General features: G+C 38.3%; 1 protein-coding gene across 5 annotated transcripts in view; it reads right to left on the reverse strand.

The window, feature by feature from the left end:
* Positions 1–2,510: 2,510 nt before the first annotated feature.
* LOC139792265 (serine/arginine repetitive matrix protein 1-like) overlaps positions 2,511–18,840 on the reverse strand; it is a 44,711-nt gene continuing 28,381 nt past the window's right edge. The window contains exons 2-5 of one of the 5 annotated variants that reach the window (XM_071735335.1): positions 15,813–15,894; positions 5,864–5,922; positions 4,443–4,507; positions 2,511–2,859 (exon numbers count right to left, since the gene is read on the reverse strand). In XM_071735335.1, the coding sequence (XP_071591436.1) occupies positions 15,873–15,894 (22 nt within the window). In that variant the 3' untranslated portion in view covers positions 2,511–2,859; positions 4,443–4,507; positions 5,864–5,922; positions 15,813–15,872. Of the gene's footprint in view, positions 2,860–2,993; positions 4,508–5,863; positions 5,923–6,538; positions 6,647–15,812; positions 15,895–18,840 lie in introns of those variants that run through there. The other 4 variants (XM_071735336.1, XM_071735337.1, XM_071735334.1 and 1 more) reach the window with 4 other exon arrangements.

The raw sequence follows: 18,840 nt of genomic DNA on the forward strand, positions 1-18,840 counted from the left end.
TACTGCCCAGTAAAGCAAATTATGAAACACCAAGAACAAAGTGATAGTTCCTAAAGATGCCTTAATATCCTTAGTTTACAAAGAGAAGTTATTGACAATATTATGCCTCATTCCATTCTAAAGGCAAAAAGTCTGGCTAAAGTAAAAGCAAGTTCCACCTCAGCACAGAACTTGCACTACTCCAGTACTGCCACAAACCCAGGGAAAACTTCGGAAAACTTCAGGGAAGAGAGAGAAACAGTACTACAGTCCTGCTAAACCTCAGATCAGAACAGATCGAATAAAATTAACCAGTGACACAAACTTTGATTAAAAAGTAGTCTGAAACTCTTAACCAGTATTAAGCCAACAGCCTTAATAGAAACCAAGTCATTCCAAAATAAAGCCAATAGTATGGCCAAAACAGTAACATATCATGAACAGCATGAACCAAGACAAATCACCTGCTCCCAAAGCACAGCAAGCTGTTCTCAAGCAACTTTTGAGAACATTCATCCCTCTGTGTCTTACAGATGCCCTCCAAGAGATATCTCAAAGAAAAAAAAAAGGCTTTCTTGATAGTATACTTGGAAAAGGATCAAAATTAAGAAAGGACATAATAGCTCTTGTGACCTTCACATAAGTGGCAAATAATTTTAGTGTCATCCTAGAAACATTTGTAATGAAGAGCCTGTTAAAACAACTTTCTCTATCGCCGTTCCACCAAACTTGCTGCTGATTTATCGATTGCTAAATGTAGCCACGTAAGAATTTTAACTCAGAATTAGCATTCCAGCCTCAGTCCTAGACTTTAAATAGCTTGTACTACAAAAATGCAACCATAACCCAGAATTATTCTTTTGGCTTCCATAATACCAGATTTACATTTCACTTCAGCTCAGCTGTGAAAAGAAAACACAAACACCTTCAATTTAACTTTATGCCAACAACATTACTGTGGGGGGGGGGGGGCATGGGGGTTATTATTATTAAACCTTTATCTTTCCTTTTGGATGTTTAAGAGTGCTTCAGGAAAACTGTCAACATATAGAGTGTAAGCTTGTCCCCATCCCCTCTGTTCTCTTCCCACATGCCTCATCGCTTGTCTTTCAGCATCAGCTCTCCCAGTCCTGTTACAAAACACCCTATAACCAGGTAACAGCACTGAACCATTCCAGGCAGAGCTCTACTTCTGCTGCTGTACTAAGGGAGCAAATACAACCCAACTCCTATAACACAAAGTAATGTGACAAACGAGGGTTTGTGTTTTGGTTTGGTTTTGGGTTTTTTTTTTCCCTGATGTCTTTCAGAGACAGCAACTATTTACTTTCACAAAGCATCGTGACAGTTTCACTCCTGGACCGAAGGCTCGGTCTTGGCAAACCACTCTCTTTACGGCTTCTTCGTGTCCTGCGTATACTTTGCTTTTTATAGAAATGGCTTCACGTCCTCCTTTTTTTCTCTGCCCCCCCCCTCCCTCCCTCCCTTCTCCCTCCACCCTTCCCGGCCTCAAAGTGCTACGGCAGCTGAGCAGCTGCTCCTAATTGTTAAACTCTGCGTAACAGCTACAAAAACCCCAAAACATTTATTTCCCTTCGCAACTCCAGTGCGACAACAAACACTACGGAACAAACCAACTCCCCGCTCCCTCGCAACCGACCCGCAGCGCCCGGGGATACGCAAGGGAAAACGGGGTGGGAGGGTGAGGGGGGGGAAACACACCCAAGGTCCGGCTCTGACCCAACGCAGCAGTGAGGAGAGGTCGAAGCTCCCAGCGCAGGTGAGCGCCCGCCCCTAAAATCCCGCTTCAGGAGCCAAGGGACCGTGGGGGGGTCCGCGCCCCCTTCACCCAAACCCCGGGCAGCATCGCGCACCCCACCCGCACTCACCGCACCGCTCCCCGCTCCGGGACGCGGCACCGACACCGGCACCAGCACCTCCTTCCTGCGGCGGGGCGGAGAGGGGCGGAGGATCCGCACCCCCCACCCCCGGTGCCCCGCACCGCCCACGCTCCCTTCCGCGGGCATTCACCCGCCTCCCCCCCTCCTCCCTCCCGGTCCCCCCCCGGCATCACTCGGCTGCCCCTCCCCGAGAGCCAGCGGCTCCATCCGCAATGCAGCTGCCGTCGCTCTTCTCTTCTTCCTCCTCCTTCCTCCTGGCCCAAGCAGGTACCTGCTCGCAGCCCCCTCGGATTCGTGGTAACCCCGATGGTTAAGCCCCGGCCCCACGGACTGGGTCGGAACGGAGGCACCGAACCTGGGACAACGGCCAGAGATGGGGTCGTGGAGCTCCTGGGGCTGGTGCACTGCCAGAGGGGTGAAAGAAGGACAGACGGGAGAAAAAAAAACAAAACATAAAAATAAAAAATAAAAATTTGGGGTGGGGGAGGGGGAAGGGAAAAGTAAAAAACAAAGAAGGGGAACAGGGGATAAAAAGGACGAAAAGGATGTTATTTCTAAAAGGACTTTTGGGAGCTCCTTCCCGTCCCCTCATAAAAAAAAAAAAAATTAAAAAAAAAAAAAATCTGTGGCAGACCCCTGGGACAGTGTGAGATTAATTGCTCAGTGTTACGAAGAAAATGATAGATGCCATTAATCAGGGAAGTTGTAAATCATCCACATTTGTAGATGGAATTCAGAGATGAGCTGGGACAGATGGCAGGCAAACACAGCACTCTCCAGGTCTGGTGTAAATCACTGAACTTCTGGAATTATTCAACAGCCAATGATAGAAGCTCATACATTTGCTGAAAGTGTTTCTTAGGAAGATGAATATTCAACTCCGTATTACGAAAGAGTATTTCCAATTGCTGTTAACGTTTCCCTTTTCTGAATAATGAAAGTAGTGGGGTTTCCTTCCTGAATGTCAGAAGCTTCAAACCTGAAAAAGAAACAAGACTTTTCACACAGATAACTTAAAGACATGGGTAAGAAGCAAAGCCAAACAAACCACACGAGTACCAAAATTGCTGTAATGCCATTCCTGAAATAGGCAAAGTTGTAAGTTAAGTGTGTCCTGATGACTTAAATAGATTTGTCTTTACTTGCAGTAACTACTGAAGCAAAATATTTTTTTTTTTCAAAATTTATTTTCATGCACTTTGTAGAGAGCAGTGAATAAATGCCACTTTTATTAACTGCTTAAAAAAACCTCAAACATTAAACATTCTGTGGAATATAACTATTCCAAGTGAGAAGACCTTTTTTTCATTAGTCTCCCCTAATTCTTTTTTCACATAGCAAAAATGAGTTATGGCATTATCAGCTTCAATCAATCTTTCAGGGTATCGTGTTGACAGATACATCAAATGCTTTTCTAGACATAAGCTGAGCACCCACATCTATGACTAATTGTGAGCTTGATTGCATATCTTGCAATAATGCAATCCATCTACAGCAACATGCAGACTTTTGCAGAAACCTGAGCTTTAAATTCAGAAATAGCATCTATTCTATTACATAGAAGGGACTGCGTCAAAAACACAGAGTTTATAGTGGTTATTAAAGATATACAAATATTAACCTCATAATATGTGAAAAAGAAACCTTTACCATGCTAACGAGCTTAGTCTTCATTATTAGATACTTCTTTTGTGAAAATAAATATTTTTACTACATCTAAGAAAAGCAATGTGCTTTTTTATTTTTAACTTATTGTCAGCATTTGGATTTGCTGATTTACTGGATAGCTGTACCCTGAGAAATCTTTAAATCACTTCAGTGTCTGATGCAGAAGTCACATGCAGATGTCCACATTCCAACTTTGGTGCAGAACATAGGAAAAAATAGGTTTCAACTGTTTATTTTTTCAATCAAAGGGCAAAACTAACACTTTAAGTAGAAAACAAGGTCATTCTTATGACTTAGAAATATCACTATGTGCAATCAAAATAATTTAGGTTTGGCAAGACCTTTCAAGATCCAGTTCACCCCTCTGCTTAAGGCAGGGCAACCACAAAGCTTCCTCAGCACCTTGTCCAGTCAAGTTTAAAAAATTCCGAGGAATGGAGATTCCAGCTTTTCTGGACAAAATGTTCAATTTTGGCTATTTGCTTGCTGAGGATAAAACTTTATTTTTTTCTAATCAGCATTTCTGTTGCTGCAGCTTCTGTCTGTTGCTGCTCATCCTTTCCCTGGGTGCCTGAGTAGAGTGTGGTTTTGCCTTCCCTGTAAGCAGTCCCTTGGCAATTAAAGATTTTAGACTTCAAACTACTTTTCTTCAGACCTCTCAGAAATATCACTAGCTGTTTACAAATGCACTGCTCTTTCCCAGTCCTTTTTAATGTATTTCACTGAATTTCATTTTATAAAGTTAAACTGTTATAGATTTGGGTTTGGTTTTTTTCTTTTTTTTTTTTTTTTTTGGAGGGAGGAGGGTTGTCCACCTCTCTTGAGTACTAAAAATGGATAGTTAAACCCACTCATTCCTCTAATAGAGGTACTCATGATGAAGCCTACACGAACCTGCATGGTCAAAGTAAAATTTCCTCCTACATTTTCTGTAAATACATTCTTCTGTACATTTCCTCCTACAAATTTCTATAAGAACAAAGTTTCTGGTCAAAATCATTTATACCCCATTGATCCCAGAGTAACTTTATATCAGCAGCACCTACAAAGCAGACTGAATTTTCCCGGACCTTATGTAAAAAAACTTCTAAATATTTACTATTTTGTATATTAAATGTTAGGTTTTTATAATGATGTTTGCCTGAGATGCAGAATCTCAGGTATATTTGAAATCCCTACACATTTTTATGCACATGAATAAGGTTGCCCAGGGAATTTTTGAATATCCCCTCCCTGGGAGGGGTCAGGGCCAGGCTGGAGCAACCTGTTCTAGTGGAAAGTGTCCTTGCCCATGCAGGGGGGTTGGAACTAGATGATCTTTAAGGTCCAAACCCAAACTATTCTATGATTCTGCATCCTGTGTACAGCCACATGATTGGTGTGAGGTAGGGTGAAGCTGGAGTGAAGCTGTTCAGGACGGTAGCTCAGAGAGAAACTGGCAAAGGGAAAAACTGGAAAAAAAGGTAACTTTGGCTGAATTTACAAACTGGTTTCCCTTTTGTTCTCACAAGGTCTCTTTTATCTAACATATCTGTGAACAAGAAAACTAGAATTTCTAGCCATTGTATTCATCTTAAACTATTTGAATTCTTTACTGGTATTAGCATTAGTATTATTTGTATTTTAACAAGACATCCTTGTTTTAAAGACTTCCTATTTCACACCAGGAAGAGGCAAGCAGGTATATCTGAAAAACTTTATTCTGCAATAACTCAGAACAATCATAATCACATTCTAACACATCCAGCAGCTTTGCAAGATGAATTTGTAATTGGTCATGTCTGTTTTTTTCCAGGCCCTTTAGAGCAAATCAAGGGTGAGAAATGAAAAGAAATTGGCTCAAGTGTTCTGGAAGACAGTCTTTAAAGAAAAAAAGCATACAACATTCCCTTGAATCTGTTAAGAACTTGTGAAACCTTTCAGAGCTTTTGTAGTGATGCAAAATACAAGGGAAAAAAATCTTTTCTAAGGAACTTGACAAGAGGAAATACATGTTCACAGTCAGGGAACTGAATAGTTCAACAAATCTGAATGGGATAGGGAAGCTTTCACCTCAGTTCAACAAAGCTGTGAAAAATTGACTGAACTGTTACATTTTACATATTCTATGCCTTATGTGACTTTAATTAGTTATTTCAGTGTGCAGGAATATACTCAAGAAATCATCAGCACAGCAGACCCTAACTGGTGTTCCTGTTCAAAGTCTATGTAGAAATCATTCCTTTTCTTGCATACAAATGGCACAAACAACTGTCCACTGATTATATTGAAACATTTAAGGCAAAAATTCTGGAGCAGGCTCACCTTGGCCATACCTATGATGCAACTCAGCACTTGTTTGCTCTTCTCTGAAACATGCTCTTCCAGCCTTGTTCTGAAATAAGAAAGAAATTATCATTGAATAAATGTATTTTTCCTTCCTCCATTTGAAATGTTATTCCCAATACAAAGTAAAAAATCTGATTTTTTTAAATTCATGGAATATTCTTTAGAAGAATAAGCAATAAATTTGAAGGCATTCCTTTGGTATTTGGTCATGTATCTTAAAGCAGAAGGATTAAGAATAATTAATTTTTCACCTATTTAGGTATACCTCTGATTTTGTCTCAGAATTAAAACTGTCTTGTGTCATGTCTGAAACTTCCAAACTGGAAGATCTTCCATCTGTTAGTTTTTTTAACAAATTCATGTTTTTGAAAAGGCTTCAGCTAAAGAATTTTCTTTTCCTACAACATCAATTTAACTGTTAACAGTGCATTTTATCTTCTAGAAATAGATGATAAAAATATGCTTGAATAGAAGCAGATGTTGGACATTCCTTTCTTGTTCAAACCCAGTTTTCTCTGTATTCCCATAAAAAAGAACACTTGAAAGTACTAGAATATAAATTGCTCATTGAGAAAAGTTCTGCCATGCCATAAACATTTGCTTTGGAAGAAATGATATTTGAATCAGGTTTTAAGAGAGATATCATGATATTTTATACCTACCCCTAACTCCAGCAGTACTGTGAAGATCAGAGAAATAAATATTTCCAGCTGTCAAGAGGCAGGGGTCTGTAAAGCTTTGAAGGGACAGGAGAAAAGAATGCAGAGCACCTAGAGAGAAAGGGTGAAAGAAGAGCCTGAAATAATTTTGGCCAGAAAAGGGGTGGGCACAAGGGCAGAAGAGCAATGGGCTACACTGACTGCTGGAAGCTGAGAATAACATTTATGTAACTGAAGCAAGAAAATGTTCTCAGGGCAGAAATAGCTAATTTTTAATTTTTTTAATCCTCTCAGGGATTTAGCTTCTGAGGTAGAAATCTATTATGCCCAAGGCCTGCAAGCTTTGCTGTTAAAAGCTCTGTGCAACAAGCAGTGAAAAGTGTATTCAGATCAATGAGTTTAATAGGACTATTCCAGCACTTCACTCTTTAAGAAATTGAAAGAAGAACTGAAGTTATGAGCATCCATTTCAAATTGTATCTGTGGCCCTCTGTGTTTGCCACACCAATAAGCACATATGGTATCTTAAAGGAAATCTTGCTACTATACTGTTGCTCAAGACAAAGTGTTTTCAGTATTTTCAGGGCAGGACAGATTCTGCAATCAGAATCTACAGCTGATTGCAGTAGACCTGAAGGAATTTTGTCAGTCATGAGAAAGGAGAGCTCAAAGTCTACCCTGTTTGATAGGGATTAGATATATGGAGTATAGAAATTCCTCTGCAGAGCACTGCATTGGTACTGCACAGCAAATCATCTGTTCAGTCTTCTCTTTGAGTTCCTACGATCCTATGAGGAGAGGCTGAGGGAGCTGGGGCTGTTCAGCCTGGAGAAGAGGAGGCTCAGAGGAGACCTCATCACTCGCTACAACTCCCTGAAAGGAGGGTGTAGCCAGGTGGGGGTTGGTCTCTTTTCCCAGGCAACCCTCAGCAAGACAAGAGGGCACGGTCTCAAGTTGTGCCGGGGGAGGTTTAGGTTGGACATTAGAAAGAATTTCTTTACTGAGAGGGTGATCAAGCATTGGAATGGGCTGCCCCGGGAAGTGGTGGATTCTCCGTCCCTGGAGATATTTAAAAAGAGACTGGATGTGGCACTCAGTGCCATGGTCTGGTAACTGCAGTGGTAGTGGATCAAGGGTTGGACTTGATGATCTCTGAGGTCCCTTCCAACCCAGCCAATTCTATGATTCTATGATTCTATGATTCTCTTAAGTTGTAGCTAATCCAGCTGTACCTAAGGCTACTTACTGAACCTCTTTTTTTTTTTTTTTTTTTCTTAGTAGAATACTGTAATAGAAGTTACTTTCAATACATATGAGAAGTTTTGTGTGTGTATGTATTCTTAGGGAACAAACCTACTTCTTTATGAAATATGAATTACTGTCTGATTTTTTAAACTGTTAGAGAAATGTTATTCATTTCATGAAAAATTCAATGTATTTTTCAAAGGGCTATGAATCCATTATAATATATATATTTGTCACAGGGGGAGAAAGCAGATTGTTTCATCCTAAGTGAATGTCAGTATTTTAAATCACTTCTGCCTTGCTTTAAGCTGAAGGCACAAGGATCATGAGGAGAATATTCCAGTCCTGGATTCATGCTCCTGGAGCACACCCTGGCATCAGACTCCCTGCTTTTCTTTCACAAGTACTTACCTGGAAAGTTGAAACCCTGTCATCCACTTCACATCCAATATATCCCAAACAAAAGTATGTCATCTTTAGCATTATAAAATCTGATTTATGAAAATTGAAACCTTTTTTTGTACAACATTATTATACCTGTGATGCCTATATGAAACCCTAGTTGGGTATTACCTTTATAAATGGCAATGAACTTTCTCAACATCAGTTCACTACTAAACAGAAGAGCATTTTCTTCCCAGTTATGATGTTTACACTAGAATTAAAATGACAAAGGATTTTTTTTTTTAGTATAGTTTGGAGACTGGAAGAACTCCAGGGAGCTGGCAATTCAAAACAGAAAGGTCAGGTTCTGTTAACAAAAGCATAATATACATAGAAGGAAGGAATTTTCTTGTGAAGCTGTCCCACTGTGTGCTCATTACTCTCCACATCCCTTAGGACACATGTAAATAATACTATTTCAAGACACAAAGCATAGCTGAAATTTAGGCAGAATGAACAAGCTTGAACCTTCTACAAAGGGCCATATATCAAAGACACACAAGACCTGATTCATATCTAAATTGGGAACTGTAAATATCCAGTCTGGTTGAAGAAGACTGAGGAGATTTTCCTAGATTTGCCTGTAGAAAGTTAAAAATTTGTCTCCAGCATCATCCTTACATGGGCTGCAAGAAATTTCACAATTATCTGTAGGAACAAATATAACATCACTCATTCTAGCCCTACTGATGTACTCCTTTTGTCTCAAGGGAGCCTCCTTATATCTCTGTATGGGTAAGAGAATGCTTTTTGGCCCTGGGAGTAGAAGCAACATGGTGAGAAACAATCTAGGCTTTTATTTGTTTCAATTTTTAGCTGTAAAGCTGCACTGAGTTTTTTCAGATGGAGCAAATGCATGTTTTCTATGCAGGCATCTTGTAAGTAACATATGTTTTATTTAAACAATTTGTAGGATCTGGTCTAACATAAAGGTTTATAGGGTCTTTTCATCCACTAAAAGAAGGTATCAGGGCATTCTATTACTAAGATACACAAACTGTACATGACCACTAGAAGTCATTTTTAATGCACTACCATGTAAATAACATAATGTTAAATTTTAAACTTCATACATCCATTTCTGGGTTGGATTGCTCAGGTATGACCAAATACAGGCTGCACCTCACTGTGATTTTGGCTTGGAAAAGTGGAAACATCACTTACCAGAGATCAAGTGATGGTGGGAATGTCAAACATAGATATTGTTTTTCACAGTATGTTTTCCCTTTGCTCTTTATCATCAGTTTTACTTTGATTATACTGCTTTTAAACAAAAAAACGACAATTTTCTACTAGACTGAAACATTACATAGTATACACAAATATATAATATTTAAATAGAGCATTATTCTAATACCTCAGAGGAGATGTCATGCTGTCTTAAGTTGACTTGACCAGTGATACATCATGAACTCTGCATGGTACAGAAGGGTCTATATAGGATTAGTTTGGAAATGTGGATACAGAGTACACTTTTAGAGTATGTAGGAAATGACAATATGTTGTTGCAGTAGTCTTAAAAGACATTTTATGGTCTCACAGAATATTGCCATTATTTAAACTGATATCAAATAAACATTTCCAGAAGAAGATAAATCATAATAAAAACTGCCCAGCAGAAATGGTTGCAGAGCTCTGTTTGTATCTTCTTAAAACTCTTGGGGGAAAATAACTGTGCATGTCTAGTCATACAGATGGGTCTTTTGAAGCCTTAGGGAATTTTCCTTTCCTGGCTGTAGAAACATTTGGCAGTTTGTTTTGGGGTTGGTTTGGGTTTTTTTTTTTTTTTCATTTTATTCAGATCACAGTCGAATGTTTTGTTTGCTTGTTTGTTTTGAAATGAGGCAATAAGGTCTCAGCATCTGTTGAAAGGATAGGTATAGCTAAGAGGAAAGACAGGAGCAACTAATCTGGCCCTGTCACACAAAATTCTGCCCACGAGCACTACAGCTGAAATCAGCAGCATTAGTAAACTTGAGTAAAAGTGTCAGAAAGGGGATTTATAAAACAAAATAAAGAATAGGCAGCCCAACTCTCATCTGTGAGGTTGAAAACAAAGCTTCCTGTAGCTTTGTTGGGGATACTATTCCTTTGCTGTCTGATATATATTTACAAATTTAAGAGCCAGAAAAATTGACTAATATTTCACATACGTGTTTATAACCTGATTAATAATATAGATTTAATTTTTAGGCTAAACTCTGCATTAAAGAAACCTAATTATTTTTTCAGTGTAAGGCTCCAGACTTAAAAAGCTAGTGTTTGGGGGGGGTTGTAGTTTTGGATTTTTCTAGCTGATTTAAAACCAAACCAAAACCAAAACCAGTGTTGAGGAGTAAAGAGTTCAAAGAGCTGTTTTTCAAACATCTTTTTAACATCTAAGGCTGTAAGACCCCTAGGTTAGAGGGGGCCTGGAACAAGGACTGCTTTCTCTGTGGTTTCTAACTTTTCACAAACCAAATAGTAATCACCCACAAAAAAAAAAAAAAAAAGAGACCTTCTTTGAAGGTACATTTAATCACAGCAGAAGATTGTTTCAGTAGCTGAGCAATACTGGAGCTTGTGATTTCAGTTACAGCCTTTTGTGTTTCTTCCACTGGACACACACCACCTGCTTACAAGATTGACAAGCATGATCAGAAACATGTCTTTTTTTTTCCCCCTCTCATAATTGCCTCAGAGCTTAGGAAGGTACTTTATGAATGTGTTAAAACTGACATCATCCCTATGAAGCAGAAAAAATCCTCATGCGAGAGGCAGAAAGAATTGTTAAATGAGACATCTGTAAGCCTACCTTCTACTCCACAATGTATAGTACATTATATTTTAGGTTCTAATGAATTTTTGAAAGCCTTCAGGGCTATCAGTTTGTCACTGTAGAGTAATTGTCCTAACACAATAAGGAGAGAAGGTGAAAGAAAAGCTCCGGATCGAGCTTAAGTCCTGTTTTCAAAAAAGCATCGATGGTGCCTAAGTGAAAACCCTTTGAAAAAATACACTGAGACCCTCCTGAAAATTAAAAAAAATATTTCAATCTGTTTAGGCGGTGGTTTGAATTTCCAGAGCACTATCTGGCCTAATCCAAAACTGGTTTTCCCCACCCCCTGCCCTTTCCTACAGCTTCACAGTGATGAGTATGCTTCACAAAGCCCCTAGTGGCACTAATGATGCTATCGCTCCTTTTTGCTGAGCTGTCATTTCTCCTAATTATCATTTATATTGGGTTCTGCTACTTTCTGGTATTAATATTGCCACATATATATTTTAATTGTTAGGCAACACTATACAGTGGTTATTCATAAGAGAATTTCAGCCCCCTTGACTTCCCTGAAGCCTTGAAATCTTGATGGATGTCTTTGAGATGGTCCCGGCATAATGCTCATTACTAGGGGAAGAGTTAGCTGTCTATAAAACCTTTCATTTTGTACATGCAAATGCCCATTGTTTGGGCAAAATGGATAATTGAGCACCTAATTAGTGACTACCTGCCTCCACGCACAATTAGCCAATTTGCAAGAACAGATGCTGGCTTATGAATGCAGCAAAGCTAGTTGCAGGGGTGTGCAAATTCCTTTCATGGGTGACTCCCTTTGACCTCTTAAGTTTTAAGTTACTCTCCTTTTCCAAAGAAGATGTGGGGAGGGAAGGAAATGACACTATGTCAAGTATTCCCTCTAGGATTCTATGCTTGAACATAGAAATACTGTAAGGGCTCTTGAAAAATCTACAGAAATTCCATCATCCTTAGACTCAAGCACTGGATCTATCACCTCCATGGTCACGGTGTAACTGGATCAAGTGTGGTTGCTCACCTTTTCTCTGTGACATCAGTCTTAGTTAAATGGAAGGCCAGGTGATTTAGCTACTGAGCAGGAAGTGTCAAGATCTGTTCAAACTAATTCTAGGTACCATAATATTATTTCAGTAAATCCAACAGTTAAATCCTGCAATAAAAATATTTTATTATTGCTCATTTAAATCAATGGGTCACCCTGTTATCATAGGTATAATTTTAAGTGCCTCTTCTCCTGGAAGAGGGTTTTGTCTGCTTTCCACTTCATATTCTAGCCAGGACATTTGCTGACTGTGCTTCCACAGTTTCATTTGATCAGCTTCATTATTTCCCTTCAGAAGAGATTTTCTCTCTTATTTCCCAGAGGAAGATCCCTCTGTGTGTTCAGGTGTTACAGTATCTCTATGCAACAGATATAAAGCTAAGGTTAAGGAATGGAAGTTCTCCAAAAGAGGAAAGCTCTCTTTGTGGAGTGGTATCCATCTCACAGAAAAGGATCTGCCAATGCCTCATTTTGGCACTGCAACCACCAGAGCCTGGTCCTATAACTTTCTATTGCTCTTTACATTACAATCAGGCTAATGGTTTGTTAAAACCCACACAGAAAGCTGTGAGTTCAGGTAGCTGCTTCCCCACCACCAGGAATGTTGGACAGACAGACTTACCCAACAGGGTCATCTTGCTGTGATCCACTTAAGCCTTTGCAATGACTGGATTCCTTACCTCATAGCAAATTTCTTACTTTCCCTTTCCCAGATGTCAGAAACATCTGTCAGATTTTGTCATTTAAAAAGTATAATAAACACAATATGCACATCTCTAGAACGAGAAGTTTTTTGGTTGCTTTGGTTGTGGGTTTGTTTTTTGGTTTTGTGGGGGTTTTTTTTGTAAGGGGACAGATGCTCTGTTAATTTGTGTGAAACAAAAGTAGAGCTTCCCATAAGTTTAGGCAGTACCATGACTTACTCATATTACTAATGCAACCCATATCAATTCTAATTCTGTTTCCTAGAGAGATGAATTTGCTGATTACATTTCATTTGCTTGAAGATGGCTAAGAAAAATGACTCAGTTTATAACATAACATACTGAAGAACTTTCTGATCTTCTAGAACAATTTTTTTTTTTTTTTTTTTTTTTGCAAAACTTGATTCTAGCTTTACTTATTGATTTACAGTCCTAAAAGTTGCTTAAAGCAGTTTTCCACATAGCTGTCCTTCAGCAATCCTGGTCAAAAGATAAGATTGTAAAATAGAGATATCTGACAACATATTTTGATTTATTGCTGTGGGGTGTTTGCTCTTAAAAAAAGAACATCTGCAAAGGACTCTATTGAGAAAATTAACGAGAGGGAAACCAAGAGATGGAGGCAAGGAAAATTATGAAATGTTCCATTTCCCACTTAAAATGGAAACAGGTAGAGAACACAGGCAAAGTGGGTACCTTACAGCCACAGAGTGACTTGGGGAAAACTAATATTCCAGAGCAAAATAAACCAGAAATACAAATACTTGCAACTGGAGACAAGCAGGGGAGAGGAAGAGCACTTCATCCACCAGTTATCAAGAACTCTTTAAAAAGTACTCTTAGCAGCCAGTATGACACTGAAGAACAATGGCTAATGAGTAAGCTAATGGAGTTGTTATCTTGGGAGGGATGAAATGGAGCTCTTCAAATGTTATCAAAACTTCTTTCCCTTGAGAAGGAAAGGGAGAGACCTGTAGGTGCTCAGGCACTGTGAGCCCCTTCTCAATGGACCAGCCAGGTAGCCTGCATTAGAAGTGAAGATATGGTCTGAAACGACTGGTTTTGATTTTATCTGATGTAGACAATGTGTGGGTCTGTTTGTGATAGTATTGACTGATTATAATTTATTACTCAGATTTTTGTTTGTTCATTATAATCTGAAGTTTTAGCATTATCAACATTTCATATTTTGAAAAAACTATTCTTTCTTAAAATGCAAAACTTTCATTGGAATATGGAAAACTTTGGACATTAATCTTCAGCAAAGATATTAGCTTCCAAACATAAAAGGTTTTTCTGTCCCTTTAAAAAAGAGATTTTTCCACGCTTCAGAAGCAGCCTTTAGTGAGATATAAAGACTTGCAAGTGGCAAGCACAGTAATTTTCACTAGAAAGTCACCCTTTAGCCACAAGCAAATGTATTCATTATAAAGACAACCTGCACTGCATCTGCTGAGAACCAGTAATGCAATTAGTAGCTTTAGTATATTAGAGCTATTACTATTTATGCACTCCACTTACACACATCTGTTAGCAAAAACCTCTTCATAGCTTAGCAACCAGTTTCAGTCAATTCATCATTTGTTTTGATTGTCAGGCTTGGTCACTTAATTTTTGCAAAGAATTTTACCAGTGTGTTTTAAGTATTGGGAGCAAAATGGTCACAAAGTGGGGAGTATGCCAGGGTACTCTTAACTTTCACCTGGCTTTCTGTGCTTTCCCTCCAGCCACTATTCAGCTCAACCATTTTACAGTCACAAAAGACCACAGTTTATTTGGCAAACAGCAAGTAAAAGTGTTGCTGGTGTAAAGCTTTGAGGAGCTCATTAATTTAGAAGACGAAAAAAACCCAAAAAGATCAGTTTTTTGATATAATGCTTAAATAATCAAACTAACAAGCATGAAAATAAGCTAATTCACCAGGCCTGAGATCCAGCTGAGTGTCCCTGAAGTTTGCAGTCATTTCCTCTAATTGCCCATAAGACTGTTATTTACTATTTCCATGTCATAGTTCTTCTGGTAACTTCATCCAACTCTGCTTCTTTACCAGAGATACTATTTTCTGTTGATACATGTATGAATTTCCACCTAGTTACCTTTTTTAAAAAAACAGGGAAACGATCCTAAAGAAATGCCAAAATAAATAAATAAATAAGTCCAAAACTCGTGTTAAAATATTGAAAGCTATGCTTTAGTTATGTTGCAAAGGACTGTGCCTGCCTCAGGGTCTGAGGCTTCTTGGAGGCATTTAATACATGGTTCAAAATTCTTTTTGAAGTATTCATATTTACTGCAGTGAAGCATTAATTTTCACTTTTTCTGCAGGAAAAAGAGTAGCATTTTTCTGAGCACTTCTCAGTTTTTCCCACAGCTTGGGAAGAATATGACCTTATCTTCACTGTTTTGGGTGTTACATAGAATCACAGAATCATTTTGATTTAGAAAAGGCCTTTAAGATCATCAAGTCCAGCCATTAGACCGTGTCCCTGAGCACCACATCTATAAATCTTTTTATTACCTCCAGGGATGGTGACTCCACCACTTCCCTGGGCAGCCTGTTCCAGTGCCTGACAACCTCTTTGGTGAATAAATTTTTCCTAATATCCAAGCTAAACCTCCCCTGGCACAACTTGAAACCATTTCCTCTTGTCTTACTGCTTTCTACCTGTGAGAGGATACCAACATTCACCTCACTACAGCCTCCTTTCAGGTAGTTATAAAGAGCAATAAAGTCTCCCCTCAGCCCCCCATTCCAGTCACTCTTCCCCCAACCTGGATGCAACATATGACACAGGAGACAGTCTGTTTAGAAACACTTGGAAGTCAGGAAAAGCCAGGATTATGTGGTTTTCTTGGAATCCTGATGTAAGGCAACATTTAAACCATTTATGATCCTGCCCTCATCAGTGCCTTTACCACCAGATTCCTTCTTTAAAAGTGAAGTTTGTGCAAAAATTTTGCAGGCATATGCTACCCCCATTGGGATTCCCATGATGGTTAACGCAGGTTCTCTTGAGACACTGTTGTTAAACCAGAGAAAATTCATACCTTTTTTCCTGTTGATTCCTGTAAAACGTTGCCCATGCTAGGTCGTCTTTCCTTCCTGTATCAGTTGTGGACTTTTGGACTTCTGAGAGTTAACAGAAAAGCAAAATTAAAACATAATTTAAAGAAACCGGAGAAAACAACTTATCCTGTCATAGTAACACTGTGATTAAATTATTTAATTGAATTATACAGGCTTAGATAGCATGAAATTAAAGCAGAAATACATCAAGAATCACTGTTTTGTGCAGAAAAATCATAAAAGTGTGAAAAGATCCACAAGGTAATATTTATCTGGGAAGTGATGACAGAGGACTTTATGAGACAGAACTACAAGGCATGAAGGTTATAAAGTGTAATAAAGAAAGGATAAACTCAGCAGGGCTGATAAAGAATAAATATAAAAAATACTGACACACAAATAACTGAAACAGCTATAATTTGTTCTTTAAAAGAAAGAGCTTTTATCTTAAAAATATTTAAATTCTATTATGATTTAAAAATGAAGCAGCCTCATATTTGAATTATTACTTCTTAATATTAAATGTCATTTCCTGTATCCAAAGATGAAAATATTATCTCCACAACCTACTTCATCTTTCAATTCATCTTTTCAGCACACATTAGTAGTTTTAATAAAGCTCCAAATAAAATGCATTAACAAAATGAAAAGTAAAATCTATTGTAAAGAAACTCATCTCCTGATAATTGTTCAGACCCTCTCCCTAGCTTAAGTCTCCATCTATGAAGGTGTGCAAATAACATCAAAAGAAAGCACCGTCTCCACCTGTGGGTTATTGTATCTAACTGCATCTCCAAACCACTCCAAGCCACTGAACTTTCTACCAGTTCTAAGTGGGCTGCTGCTGAAAGCTGCTGCTGCTGCTGAAAGCAATTACAACATCTAAAACTGTGGTCAGAATTAAAATAGGTCTATTCTTACAAGTGTGTTTGGTCTTTCAAGGGTGATTGACTACCATGATGCTATTCAAATGTATAAATTATGTTTATAACCATTTGCAGCATTAAGGTCTGAGGACAGTCTGCATACTGTTTTGTAAAACATTAGAAGGCATTTTGATTTATGTCTAACAGCCTATTTTCAAATCCTCAAGCCAGAAAGTTTTTTCCTACTTACCAAATGTCTTTAATATCTTTAAAAGATGCATCATTCACCCTTGTCCATATAGTCAGCAATTATTTTTTCTTCTTTTTTTTTTTCTTTTTCAACTACACTAAAAGATGGCACATTGTCTGTCCAAGACTAGTGATCCTTGAGTGATCTTTGTAAACTGAAGACTGGGATTTAACTTCAACTTTTAAGTTAATTTAATTGGAAGCTAGGTCAGAACATACCATACACAATTAGACAGCTAGGTAGCACTTGTTCAACCTCAAAGGAATCAGGACCATTAGTTAGAATACTGTTTACTGTGTAGGCAAGGGAAAGAAAGTAATTGAGTCAGAACTTGCATCTTTTTGAGTCTCCACTGACGAGAAGTAATGGTGTCTTATTAAATTAACACCTCATTCCTGTACTTACATATATTAAATTATATATTCCTTCACGTTACCTACTTTGCAACAGTATCCCCTTAAATTTTCTTCTTATTCATACTAAGCTGGATAGTTCCGTGGTTGTACCATTTGTATCTCTTAAGAGGTGGGCTCATCACATCTCATGCTGAAGACTGCAAAGGAATTGCCCTGGAGACTCCCTCCCAGCACTGCAGTCAGCATCACATGGGGCTGCAGGTGCATCCTTCTCTCTCTGCACTCTCTGCCATTAGCCACAGGAGACAGCAGCATCTATCATTTAGATGCCTATCTAAATCTATCATTAGCATTTAAGAAGTTAAGATGCAGCATAACATCACATTAGGAGATGCTTCTGAGATGACTCCTGGAGAAACTGAAGGCCAGGAAAAAATTTAAAAATTTTTTTAAAAAATTAAAAGAAAAAAGGACCAGTTTCAGTTTGCCATGGCATGGAACTCTTTATACTCAGTAAAACACATTCACTTCCTCTACTCTTGCACTGCATACACATGAACTCTGATGAAGAAGAAAAATGGAAATTCTGGCTATGTTCAGGCCACATTAGCTGCACACATAGTTTACATTTCACATAATCTTTTTCCAAATGAACTGGAGTTCTCATATGGCTCCTTTCAGGATTTTCAGAAGGATTTTGTCTGTTTGCTGTGTCCTAAAGTGCATTAGGCATGACCAAGTGCAGTATTTCCCTCTTTGATCAAATCTTCATCATCCATGCCACACCACTATTTTTAATTAGATCTTATCCTTTATATAGAGATACTGCTAAAAAAAAATCCCCTTTACATATTCTTGCCTATATGGAGTTAATTCTTGATAATGTTACTAGCCAAAGGCAAGCCTAAAAGGAGGTAAGTTAGTTCAAAAAAAGGTTCTGTTACATTTGTATTTTTAAAACTTCTATAAGATTCATGCTACTCTTGTTACAGGTTAAATTTAACCAGTTCTTTGCCTCATGGCATAGTTATAAAATCAGGCCACCTGTGTAAATGCAAGGAAGCATGATTCATTTATTATGTTAATTAATTAGTCAATGTTTCCAGAACTCATGCAAACAGTTTTATTTGTGTTTGGCACAACATATACCAGACACACTCAAAAAAAACCCCAACCATGTTTATGAGGGATATGTTCTTTTCCTGATACTTAAAACCAAAGCTGGTATCTTTAAGTTCCTGTGCATTCCAAGTTAAAATGGAATTCTTTGATTTTCTTTCCAGGGCTGTGTAGAAATCTAGAGCAGTGCTGCATCTCTCCACCAGTTTTTTAATTTCATAGAATACTTTTCCCTACCCTAAGGTCAGATAAAAGGGAGAAATGAAGTAAAAAATGGTTCACAGGATGGAAAGAGTGGAGAGAACAATGTAATTAAATGTAAAATTAAGAAAGTTTATTAAGAAAGAGGTTAAATTAAGAAAACCACAGTTTTCACCTTAGTAAAACTGATATAGTATAAAGTTGGAACTCAACATTA

The sequence above is a fragment of the Heliangelus exortis genome, chromosome 2, assembly GCF_036169615.1.
Source record: "Heliangelus exortis chromosome 2, bHelExo1.hap1, whole genome shotgun sequence".
Lineage (NCBI taxonomy): Eukaryota > Metazoa > Chordata > Aves > Apodiformes > Trochilidae > Heliangelus > Heliangelus exortis.